The sequence below is a fragment of the Pezoporus flaviventris genome, unplaced genomic scaffold, assembly GCF_033815535.1.
Source record: "Pezoporus flaviventris isolate CSIRO_AGI_PZ_B2104156 unplaced genomic scaffold, CSIRO_AGI_Pfla_v1 ptg000030l, whole genome shotgun sequence".
In the NCBI taxonomy this organism is placed as follows: Eukaryota; Metazoa; Chordata; class Aves; order Psittaciformes; family Psittacidae; genus Pezoporus; species Pezoporus flaviventris.
In genome coordinates, this window is record NW_026892578.1 from 5,240,950 (window position 1) to 5,253,458 (window position 12,509).

Here is a 12,509-nt window from a genome sequence, read left to right on the forward strand (position 1 = left end):
GTGTTGCTCTTTCATTCTCTGCAATAGCTTAGTCTAGTAATGTTGCTTAGGCAGTAAGGAGCAGGCATTTTGAAACTAATCCTTGCTTTGGGCTTCACTGCTCTGGTGTCTGTTTGAGGGGTTATTCCACCCTCATGCTCAGTTTCCTTTTTGAAAATGGTTGATATTTATACCTCTCATGGAGTGTTCTAGGTTTACTGGTTGGCACGTGATATTCTCAAGATGTGTAGCTGAGTGAAAAAATTATGACATTGAGGTATTTGCACAGAAAGGTCACAGTCATGCTATCAGTGTGTTTTGATTTCTTTTTACATGTGACTGCATAAGCCTAGTGTAATAGAGTATGGGTTTTAAAATACTGTAGTAAATTAAAAATAATGTATACTATAAAATAAAGGCTCCTTGTTTGTTAACTTCTGTGGTGAACAGCTAAGCATAAAGCAGAGGCCTGACTTTCCTATTTTATTACTGTTTTTACTGTGACCACTAATCAACCTAAATTATACTTTAAGTTAATGTTCGTGTCCATGCAGCGGGCCTGATTTATCATGGCTTGCACGACTCTGTATCTGTGCACAGTTAGTAAAAAAATTCTGCTGATTTTGTTTGATAGAGCTTTTAGATATATTCTACAAAAATTTAGCTGTGTAAGCAAGTTGCGTGGCCACAGAGCTAGTAAAAGCTGGACATAGCGTTCACAGTATTATTTGCAGATAAACCTGAACTATAACTTCCGTTGTTATTTTTGCCTAGGAACTGTGAGGATGTGTTATCAGCTGAAGACTGTGAAACATTATACCAGTTTGTTTACACCACACACCGTCCGCTTGCAGTAGCAGCTGGGGAATTTCTTTATAAAAGGTATCTCTGCCTGCTTGCATGCCTACTTCTTGCATATTCTCATTTGTTTCAGAATAAAAGTGGGTTTATTTCAGAGGGACATTAAGCATTCATTTTTCTGTTGGAAGTGTGTACCATGAGGGTAGAGATGTGTTTTCTTCTGCTGAATCAGAAGAGGAATGCTGTCTGGGGGTAATTGCTTGTTCCCCTGCACAGCCTTGCCAGAATAAGCATGGGAAAAGATGCAAGGCTAACACAGAGAATATGAAGCAACTGACTGATCCACAGATGCCATGCAATGTTCTGCATCTTTTTTTCTACTTTCTTTTCCTGTTGCTTTGCTGCATACAAGCTAATTCATCACCTGGCATCTGCTGGATTTCCATAGCTTTGGTGATTAATCACAAAAATGGCCTCCTCTTCTCCCTTTGGAAGTTGCCTTATACATTGTAAAGGTTTTGAATAATGAGAGATGCAGCAGATTAAAAACCCCTCCCAGTTTTCTGTCAGGTTAATGAAATACAGGGTTTATCTTCCCCAGGAGTAACTCTTATAAATGGGCTTCTTACAACAATGGTTGCATAAAGTGAATGGAGTTGGCATGCTAAAATGAGAAGAAATAAATATTCTGTCTCTGCGGCTGAGAGAAGTAATTCTGCTTTACAAAGAGGAATGAAAATAAAAATATTTTAGCAAGACTTTTGTGGGAAAAATTCAGAAATAATAATAATTTGTGTTTTCCTACATACCCCTTAGTTGTCTCTTCCTCTCTGGCTGAATTGCTGACATTCTGGGTTTTGTGGAGCCAAGTCCAACAGAAAGACAAAGATAAATTTGTGTTTTGATGAGTCTTCTATCACATCTGCTACTTAGTCTTTTGTGTTGGTCCTGATATTCTATCATAAATCAGGAGTTTTTCCTCTCAGAACACTGATGCTTTTTGTCATTGGAGTGATTGCCCTGATAACTTTTTCTACCCAGCTTGCCAGTGCAATGTGGACCCTTTCACCCTGTAAACCTCATCCTCTTCTTGTTTATCCAGTTTTCTCTCCAGCAGTTCTGCCAGTATAGAAGTATTCATTCTAGTGTGCTCAAGATGTTAGGCTCTTGTCTCCTTTCCCTGGTCATATTGCTAAAAATTTTAGTTTAAATGCTTATGTTTCCCCTCTCCCTCCTTGGTTTTCATGAAGTCTCCCCAATTTCTACTTTTTTAACTTAGGTTAATTACTTAGCTGGCATAAATTATACCAGCAGAAACACTTTCTGAAAGTGTAAGCTTGTATTGATATTGAGTAGTGTAGTCCTGCTCTTAAATCCAAGCCATTTGGGCCTTACACTAATCTGCAGGGGTGGCCTTCCTGTAACTTACCTTGGGACTAGCATTTTTTGTAAGCAATACAGTCACATCAATTTTGGATAAAGAGAGAAATGGAAATTGAAGTGTCATATTGTGCTTTATACTTCAGACAGAAGAGGAAGAGCAGTTTTTCCACTCTATTTGTAAAGTCTATTTGATTTCCTTTTATAAATACAAAATACTGTGCTTTCTTTAAGAAGCTTCAGTTCCAAGATGTACCATGATATGAATAATGGCTGGGTAGTAATATGTCTGCTCTGTTGTTAATGTTTAAATTCAGCCTAGAGCAAGCCCTTTTCCAAGCATGAACGAATGCCTACCTCATTATATGTTCAGCTCTATGGAATCTGCATCTGTTGTCCAGAAAGCTGGCAGGGTACCTGTGAAATTGTCAGAAATAATCTCTGCATCCACAGGGAGAGGAGATCTCATATAATGGAAAACAATTTAATCTCTTTTCCTTTCATCTGATAAAAGTCTAATGTGATTTGGAGTTATAAAGTAGACATTTAGAAGAAATACAGTCTTTGGGATCTTGACAGAATTGGTGTTACATTGGCAAATGAGTATAAGGAGAATGTGGCAGAACTGGACTGACTTCATTCTGTGTTGGCAGGTTGATTAGTCATGAGGGAGATGAAGAAGTTCAGCCCAAAAAAGGAGGGAAGTTTGGGGCAAGTACTGACCAGCTGAAAAGATTAATACGTTTTTTCCTGGACAGTAAGGTGAGGAGAGCAGCCTGCAGTAAGCCTTTTAAATCCAGTGTTGAATGTTAAATCAGGTATTGGCTCCTTTTGAAAGCTGTTTCTGGTGGTGAGCTCTGAAATGTTTGGTGTTTGGGATGTTTTCACTCTCTAGGATGAGATTTTAATGAAGACGTTTCTGTTCTGTTGTATTCAAACTGATTTACAACTATGCTAATGGAGAGAATCAGTGCTTGAAGTAGCTTCTGAAAACAATCTGATGGACTTATGCCATTGAGTGAGGGTTTTTGGTATGTGTCCGTGTTCTGCAGGCAGATGTGGGTAGCTGCACCATTGCTCTATGCTGAATGAGAACTGTTTAATTTTGCTGAGAGTTTTATCAGCTTAAGTGCTGTACTTCATTATTTGGCTTTTGCTGTGGTGCAGACCTCTGTCTGGCCAAAGTGTCTCAGGCGCAGCAGTTTTGATTCTTTTGCAAAGAATTTCACAGATACTGCTTAAAACATTGACTCATTTCCAGTCCCAAGATTTAGATTGTAGTCCCAAGAGTTTTAGTTGTGATCAACAATATAAAAGCAATACAAAGCTAGTTTAAAAGAGATTGCTTAAATTACACAGTAAAGGTATCCTAAAAAGAAGAAGGAGGAGCTTTTTTTCCTACTTTTTTTTCCTCTACTTTTCTGCTTTATATCAGATTGAAGACATGGTGATTAAATGTTGATTAGCCTCAAACTGAGTATGTTGGAATACTGTGTGTGAATATATGTGTGAATAACAAAGCTCTGTAATTGGAAAAAGGGAGAGGAACATAGGAAGCTCTATTTCTTTTAATTATATGTTTGCTTCTATAAGCTTGTGTTTTTAATCCGTAGCTACACAAACATGTTGCGTACCTCATAGACAGCTTGTGGGACTGGGCAGGCAAATTTCTGAAGGACTGGGAGTGCATGACCACTCTTCTATTAAAAAATGCTGAAGAAGATGGAGAAGGTGGGTAAGCAAAGAGCTTAGATTGTCTGAATGAATCTCTTGATACCGTTTTTTTGAACTTCAGCTAGTTTAGGATCATTCCATATTACAGTACGCTTTGATCCCAAATACTGGTCCTCAAGGGCCACAAAAGCAGATGTAACTCAATGCGTTGCCAATGTGATATTCATATCAACATATTTGTTTTATTAAGTATTCTGTATTTATGTATTGCTAGTTTAGAAACTTTGCAAGAATAATTGCATAATTAAGCCATAATGCATATGTAACATTTAGTTTTTCTGTTTGTCCCAAACTTAAGAATCTAAAAGCATTAACTGATTGAAGTACAGTACCTGTTGGGTTATTGTTCATGCCTGAAAAGAAAATGCATAATGTGTTGAGTTCATTGACATCTAACACTCTAGAGGATTAGGGTTTTTTATAATTATTTTAAAGTGAACTTAAATAAATCTTTATAGTCCCTTCCAACCCAAACCACTCTATGATTCTGTGAGTAGTTGTGGTGGTAGTAGAACTGGAGGTGGTTGTTGAAATCGAAGTTTGTAGACCGGTGAGTTCATTTTGGTATTCAAAGAAGCAGATTTGTCCTAAATGAGTTAGCAGTCAGTAGGAGTAGGCCTTGTTAAAGCTGCCTGTGTTTTAGCCCAGCTGCCCTAAAATGATTAACCATTATAGGAGTGATTGGTTTTGTATTCAGTAAATGTAGAAAATAATTTTCTTCAAATTAAATCTTCAATTTTCTTTTATGTGATGCTGAGACTGATTTACTTACAGAACTGAGTGATGCCTATCAAAGTGCCCTCATTGAAATTATCCTCGCAACGGTTAGAGAAGCAGCTGAAGGTCACCCTCCAGTGGGCAGAGGTGCAGCCAAAAAAGTCAGTACATCTTAATCTTATTTATTGCCCTGTAATCACATTCTCTTTGCCTAATGTGCTTTGCCAGATAGCGTGTTCCTTGCGGTAGGTATATCTTAGGAAATAAAATGGCTTATTTTATGCAACTACACAGTGTCTTTTGACCTCTACATCTTATCAGTTGAAGGAGATAGGCATTAGCGGAATGCCCGTGGAAGCATGTTCCTGACAAATGGTGAATGTTTTATCTGTGGGATATAGCTGTTCAGCAATTTGCATCTAATTTATGGTTAACAAAAAATAAAAATCATCTGGTTGTCTCCATGCAAAAGTATCTGTATCTTAGCTTGATACACTTTAGACAAAGGCATGTGAGTTAACCTTGGGTTACGTATAAAATGCCACCCAAATCAAGGAGATTTTATAATTGAAACAAAATGCTTTATCTGCAGATTCTTTCAGTAAAAGAGAAGAAAATACAATTGGAAGATTGTACCAAAATTACTGAACACTTTATTATGGTGCTTCCTCAGCTCTTGGCAAAGGTAACTAACAGCTGCTATGTGAATGCATGTTAAATATTTCATTAAAATTCCTGCAGTGTACTCATATCCTTTTTTTTCTCTGCAGTATTCAACAGATGCACAAAAAGTGGCAAATCTTCTGCAGATTCCCCAGTATTATGATTTAGATGTTTACAGTACGGGACATCTAGAGAAGGTGAATAAGAATTGGGGTAGTTGGTTCATGTGGAATATACTAAATTTCTGTGACAATGCACAGAGTTTAGTGGGACTTGGAACAAGTAGGATACTCTTGAAATGTGAAGAAATCATCTCATACCTTGAGGAAAGTGGTCTTATTAGGGACTGCCAAAGAAAAGCCTTAGTGCTTGTCAGCTTTGATATGCTGTGACTGGCCCTCGTGGGTAATAATTTGTGGTTTCATGTGGTAGGCCTAGCCCTAGGTTTTTCATTGCTGGGTGGTGAGAGGGTGGGTAATGCCATGTGCCTGAGCTGGTGTCTTCCAGGAGTTTACAACAGAATAGGTTTCATTCTCCTTGAAGACTGACTCCCAGCTGCTGGGGAATGATAGTAACTGAAAGATAAGAATGGAGATAATGTATCCGCTGATGGGAAAGGGATGGTCAGAAATGGATACATGAAATCCTTGAAATAGCTTAATGTATTCTTAAGCAGGGATGTTTACAGGGAGGTAATGTTAGGCGAACACTCCTAGGTTAATTTCAGCACAAAATGTTAACTGGAGGAGAGTCAGCAGAATGGCAGAAGTTACCTCCTCTCACTGAGGGAAGATCCCAGTTGCTAACATGATCTGAAACATTTTCCATCTTCTGCTGCTGAGGGAGACAACTTCCATAGTTTGGAAACACACCTGTCCTTTGGAAAGATTTTTTTTATACCCTACCTTTGTCTTTATTTTTATGTAGTGCCAAACATGTACTGCTAAAGTAGAACTTGAAGCGGTTGCTTCATTCTTTAGGAAAATCCAGAGACAATAATAACAAAAAAACCCCACAACCTATAAACCCAGACAAAAATGCTGCATCCTTTAATCCTGTCCCTCTGCTTCTTAGAGTGGCATTTATTTTAGGTTGGATATGGACATATGTGGGCTTAAAGTGTAGTGTATCTAAAGCATAAGTGGATTTTTGTACAATTTACCTATAATACTCCTTTTATCACCTGCAGCATTTGGATGCTTTGCTGAGAGAGATGAAGGACATTGTGGCTAAGCACTCTGACATGTCTGTCCTTGAGGCTTCCTCCAGGACTTATTATGTCCTCTGCAGTGAAGAGATTGCCATCTATAGCCAGGTGGATCATGCCCGATCTCAACTGATAGATGAGTTGATGGGACAGCTTAACCAGCTACTAGATGGCTTCTGGCAAAAGGTGAGTGTGACTCATTGTGGGGATAAACAGACTGTTTCCCTATGAAGAAATAAGACAAAAATATTAAGGGGGATATGGAGCTATTCTCTCCCTACTGTTTCTGCTTGAGGGGAGTAGAGCTTCCCAAGATGAATTTGTGCCTCTGAAAGAACTGTTTACATTTTAATGAAGCAGATGTATTTGGCAGGAATAGAGTGGGGAAAGTAATAAATGAGGTAGTCTACACCAGCAACAGGGCATTTTATGGCTTCTGGCAGGTTTTCATGGGATACTAGCATTTTTTGTAAAATGTGTTGACCCAAAAATCCCCTAACCACAAATTGGATTTATCTTGAGGATCTTAAATACATATCTATGTCAATGTGGAAGAATGTATGTTTATGAGAAACAAAATAAGTGCTAGACCAGATATTCTGGGCTTAAGCTCCACAGTTGCTCCATAGTTGTTCTGTTACCAGGCCAAAGATTCTGTGTGCAAGATCAGCTAATAAGTGCCGTGGATCTATAGGTGATGAGACTGTTCCCAAGAAAAGGTACAGTTATGTACTACTACATATTTGACTATACGCAAGATGTCTTTTGTGCTGTCACTTTGTCTGTAGAGATAGTTTTAGGGGGGAAAAAAAGCAACCCAGCAGTCTGTAATTGTATAATCTGTGGGGTCTTTGAATAACGACCTTCCCCTTGAAGAAGGACTGCCGAGTCTCCCTCAAAGTTCTTCATTAGTTCTAAAAAGCAGAAACAGCTGGTGGTGATATGAATAGCTTGCTGGCTGAACTGAACAACAGAAGCCTGCAGCTGATCTGATCAACTGTGCCGTCATGAACAGGTGTCGTGCCGTGGTATGAGTGTTAACACTGACAGGTTTTTATTGGACACTGGGATATTGTAAAATGTGTCCAGCCAAAAAATCCCCTAACCTCAGATTAGGTTTATTTTGCTGGTCTTAAATAGATATCTATGTCAATGTGGGAGAATGTGTGCTTATAAGACACAAGAAAAGTGCTAGACCAGGGATTCTTCAACTCCTTTTTAGTGTGATCCATATCTAAATAAAAAGATTTCTCCTGGAACCCCTCCCTTCTAATTCCTGGTTGTATATACTGTCTCCCGTAATCACGTAGTATACTTGTGGAAACTATAGCAATTGCATCTATGGGAAAGTATTTAATGTATTTTTAGCTATCTTTGAATGTGATCTGGCAGCTGGAAGCAAGGAGAGTCAGCACCAAGTGAACAGTTAGCCCCCCAGAGATCCTTAACAACTGTGTGAGGGACCACGAATGGCCTGTGAGTCTGGGGGTCAGCACTTCTGTGTTAGCCTAACTGCTAGTTTTATCTCTGTGTTAGCAATACTGTAGGCTAGGGAGGCTGCCATGGGTTTATTAATGTCAGGAATGTTTCCTTATACAGGATTTCCATGCAGTCAAAGTGGTGGTTTCTTTTTACTGTAGAGGAAGACATGAGTAGCATTGTTAAAGGTGAAGGGACTGGGGAGGGCTGGAGGAGAGTAATTCAAACTTGTGGATTGGTTGGGAAGAGAACATAGCAGTTGCCTTGCCCCACACTGCCTAACTCCTTTCTCTTTCCCAAACTTTCATAATTTAGGAAGAAGGATTTTGTACGGATGCAGGAGAAATTTCCCGGATGCGCTCTGTTTTGAGAAGAGTAGCAGCTTTTCATAAGTGAGATATTTATTTACACAATTTACTTTCCCATATACTGAAGTATCCACCTAACAGGTGCAAAGTGAGAATTGCTCTTGTTTGTTGGGTTTAATAAGATTTTTCCCAAAAGAATGAAAATGATCTCTATGAGAAGTGCTGCAAGATTTAGTTTCTTCTTAACGGAACTGTACTCTTAGGTATGGATTTCTTTTGGATTCATTATTGAGGTTGGAGCATTAGCCCTAATGTGGCTTGAGAAGTCTGTGTTACAGAGTTGGGATCTCAGAGTGGGCAGCAAAGATTCTCTCTGTGGTGCCTGTCTCCTAGCTGGATGCTTTTGCACTGCCTTACTGTCAACACTGGTGGTCAGTCTGAAGAGGGTATAGTGAATAAAGTCTTTTTTCCCCCGGCAGGTGTTATCTGCTTTGTTTGATTTAGTTTATTTGATCTTCTTTTGTTAAAAGATGTATTTCTCAAAAGCTTGGTTCTCCAGGGATTGTTCACCAAGTAAATTATCATGCAAGATAGTAGAGTGGGGAATTTGGCTGCCTTCTTAGTCTTTTACCTACCCTATGTGCTAGGGCTGCTCTGTTTTTGCAAAGAGAAGTCTAACATTGAGCTGCGAACACTCGAGTATTAGAAACAACCTTTTAAAGTGAGGTGGGGAAATTGTTCTTTAGACCCTTTTGGGCACCTAGAGAATGTGGATAGAGTACAAGAAAAGGAACAGAGTTTAAGCTGGTTTTCCTCTCCTCATTACACTGCAGTTTTGTGGTAGGAATGCAGACTGTAAGGCTATGGTTTAGAGGTTGCAGTGTTAAATTGTGAAAATAATTTAATTCCCCCCTTTAGAATTATTAATTAGTTGTTTAACATTATCACTATACATCAGATAAAGGCAAAAATAGGATACATTTAACCTGTTTGGTCAGGTGAGATTTTGTTTCTTGCTTAGTGTATCACTGACATTTCTTTTTCACTTGCAGTGCACACGATCTCACTAAGTGGAATCTGTATGACAAGACTTTAAGGTTGCTGGTGTTTGAAATGGAACATGGGAGTTTGCCTGTTCTGGTCAGTTGTTAATATTTAACACTGAAGGAGTTTTTTCTTGTCGAAAGCAGGAAAATTAGGAAATACTAAATAATCATAAATGTCCTATGGGGCAGAAAGGTACTGTTTCCATTTCTCTATCTGGGGAAAAGAGGCTGTCTTTGGTATAACGTTATTTGAATTGGTAAATTCATGCCATAGATTCATTTATTTTGGAGATTATCCAAAACTATGGTAATCATCTGACATCTGGATTGACCCTTTGCCACACTCAGTACTTCACATGATTGTACAGTCTTGCTCTCAGTACACATGAAATTGTAGATTGCATGTAACCAGAAACAGGAATACTTTGGACCTGTTGCTTGAATATTGACTCTTGGTGAAAATGGTTTGTAATTACCAGCTGTTTCAACTGCAGCCTTTTGTTGTCTGATTGCCTCAATTCAAATATTGGCTGTGCCAAGATGGAGGTGTATATCCTGGGATTATGAGGTGAAGTACTCCAGTAGCCATGACTGTTAATCAGCACCTGTTTTGAGGTGACAACTTGAGGTTATTTGGGAAGGGGTAAAATACAGTTGAGTAAAGAGAGCCTGCAGCAAGTAGGTAGAGGTGGACTTGTTTAGATGGGGCATTGGAGCACTGAAGTTTGGCTTCTGCTCTGAATTGCCCTCTGAAGGAGTCAACCTTTAATCAAAGACTGCAGAGAAATCCTGAGAAGCTAAGCTAAAGTTAACTTCTGTGAACACTCTTTTTAGTATGTGGTTAATTTCCACTGAACTCATCAAGATGTCAAGAGTTCTGCAGAAGCAGCACCTTAATAATGGAGGTTCTCAGGAAGCAATGTTTGCTTGTTTGTAAACTCATTAAGTTTATTTTCAGTGTCTAAATACTTTACAGTGCAAAAACTGTCATGCAAGCAGCGTGCAGAATGTCAGGCTTGAATGCTTTTTGCTTCCTAAGCTTTTTGCTGTTGAGTTTCATGTGCAAAGGTTCATATAAATAAAGTACATGTGGTTTTATTTGCAGATTATTGTGCCAGCTCTCCAGTCCACATATTTTTCTCTCCTGTGGCAACTAGCTGCAGTTTCAGAAAATTCTCCCAAGGTTGGTTGTTCCATTTAATTTTGAATGCCAGAGTTGTGATTCTAGAAGTTTAAGTTGCTTTTTCGTTCTTAGATTGCCAGAAAAAAACTGAGTGCCAAGCTTTCTAAGGAGATAATTTGTGTGTTTTCTTGAGGAAACCAAGTTGAATTGAGGCATTTTCTCTCTGTTTTGCCCTCCTTTTTTAAAAAGTGTTTATGCTTTTTCAGGCTGCAGGAGAATAAGTAAACAGTGGATCACCTCTATTTTTACTGCAAAACATGTGCATTGAATTCCTGAGGCTTCATGGAGATAAGGAGCTTGTTCCACCACCAGATAGTTTGTTGTTTTCTTGTTTTAAGCGACAAAGAGTATTCAGTGAATCCTCCAGGAAATCTGTTGCTTTGTTTTGTTCTTATTTTCTTGTTTTTCTTACATATTTCTAGCAGAAAGCTTGAGGAAAGTGGCAGTTTTCTCATCAACTATTTACTTTCTTAATCGGTTTTCAAAAGTGCCAAGTTCAGGTATTTTAGAAGACAGTCTAGAAGACACCACAGAGCAAAACTCCTTTATGCTTCAGTTCACATGTGAATGTGTACCTGTGCTGCTTGTCTTCACGGTAGTTTCTGACTACAGTGATTGCTGTTGCTTCTGTCAATTCTGTCCCCTTCCCCTGGTGCTTGCTCCCGTGTGTGCAGAATAGGACACTGACATGGACATTTGTTAGCTGGGAGGTTGCCCGTTTGGTGACTGATTCACTATCTATTCCTGTCCTGTTCCATTCCTGTGTGGATGTCCGCATCTCTCGCTGCTCTAATATATTCTGCCTTTCAGTCCAGACATGGTTAGCTTAACTGATAATGGGGCAGCATATTTTTTTAATTTGACCTTTCATATGGGAGCAGATTTTGACTGAAAGCACAATGTTATGGCTCACTCTGCAGGGCCAAATCTGGATGTTGCCAGAGAGAAATTCTAAGACCAAAAAAGAACACTTCCTGGACCAGCATGTCTAGGACTGTTTCTTCCTCCCCCTCCACCCCCAAGAGTGTTAAGGCAATGGTTTACCTCCCCCTCTGCTTCTTTGCAGCATTCCCTGGGATGGATCCCATTTCTTGTAAATGTACAGTTGCATAGCACAAAATTCAGCCCTCCTGTAAGGGCATTCCTCTTCTATTCACTGCTCAAAGCTCAGTGCAGTGCAACAGCTGGGACCTGATGAAGGATTAGAGTCTTTTCTATGGCTGTGGGCAAATCAAGTAGTCTGTCTGGCTGGATTCATCTTAACAAACAGAGGTGTCTAAGTTTTTGAGTGCCAAAGGTAGCAGTATGGTTAAACTACATTCCCTCTATAGTCAATAGAAGGAGGGAGAAGAGCAACTTCAGAAGGCAATACATGTTGCAAATTAGGTGGGATGGACCAGAGTTTTCATGACTCTACTTCCATCTCTGAAGTGAAAATCATCCTTACTGCATCATAAGGATAAACTGAAGTGAGGAAGGGAATAAGGGAATACATGCTATTAAACTGCCCATCATACAGATGGAGCAACAGAGTGTGACTTGCTGAATACCACTAGCCTCAGCAAGTGTGACAGGTGCCCATGTCCTACTAGTATTTGTCACATTTCTGCACCAGAGTTGAGGGGAAATTATATATTTTTATGAATTGACCTTTCTATCCCAGATATTGTGCCTGAAAACAAGCCATGGTTTAAAAGTTATTCATAGCTAGTAAGTAAGCTGTTGCTACTGGGAGATGTCAGCTTTTTTCATAATGTCATCAGCTGTGCTATCTTGAATGAATAATAACAGTGGAAGACAGATGCAACTGCTGCTTGTTCTATAATTCTCTAATGAATCATAGTCCATAACGTATTTTTCCTGTCACTTTTCCTGAATATGTTTTTAGGAGACTCTTTTTGCACTAGGAAGGGAGCTGAGACATTTCAGTCAGATTTGCATGCACTTCCTCCACCATAAGGATAAAGATGTAAAAGAAAAGGTTTGTGTTTCTCTATCACTTAACTGGTGTT

General features: G+C 39.1%; 1 protein-coding gene across 5 annotated transcripts in view; it reads left to right on the plus strand.

Moving 5' to 3' along the window:
- LOC133272551 (cohesin subunit SA-2-like) overlaps positions 1-12,509 on the plus strand; it is a 57,833-nt gene that overhangs the window by 31,721 nt on the left and 13,603 nt on the right. For all 5 annotated transcript variants that reach the window (XR_009744466.1, XM_061459786.1, XM_061459788.1 and 2 more), the window contains 11 exons: positions 754-861; positions 2,814-2,922; positions 3,774-3,891; positions 4,669-4,772; positions 5,204-5,296; positions 5,382-5,471; positions 6,464-6,667; positions 8,276-8,352; positions 9,321-9,408; positions 10,420-10,497; positions 12,386-12,478. Coding sequence is in view for 4 of the 5 variants with exons in the window: in XM_061459786.1 (XP_061315770.1) it covers positions 754-861; positions 2,814-2,922; positions 3,774-3,891; positions 4,669-4,772; positions 5,204-5,296; positions 5,382-5,471; positions 6,464-6,667; positions 8,276-8,352; positions 9,321-9,408; positions 10,420-10,497; positions 12,386-12,478 (1,162 nt within the window). In the remaining variant the exon portion in view is untranslated. The remainder of the gene's footprint in view (positions 1-753; positions 862-2,813; positions 2,923-3,773; positions 3,892-4,668; positions 4,773-5,203; positions 5,297-5,381; positions 5,472-6,463; positions 6,668-8,275; positions 8,353-9,320; positions 9,409-10,419; positions 10,498-12,385; positions 12,479-12,509) is intronic.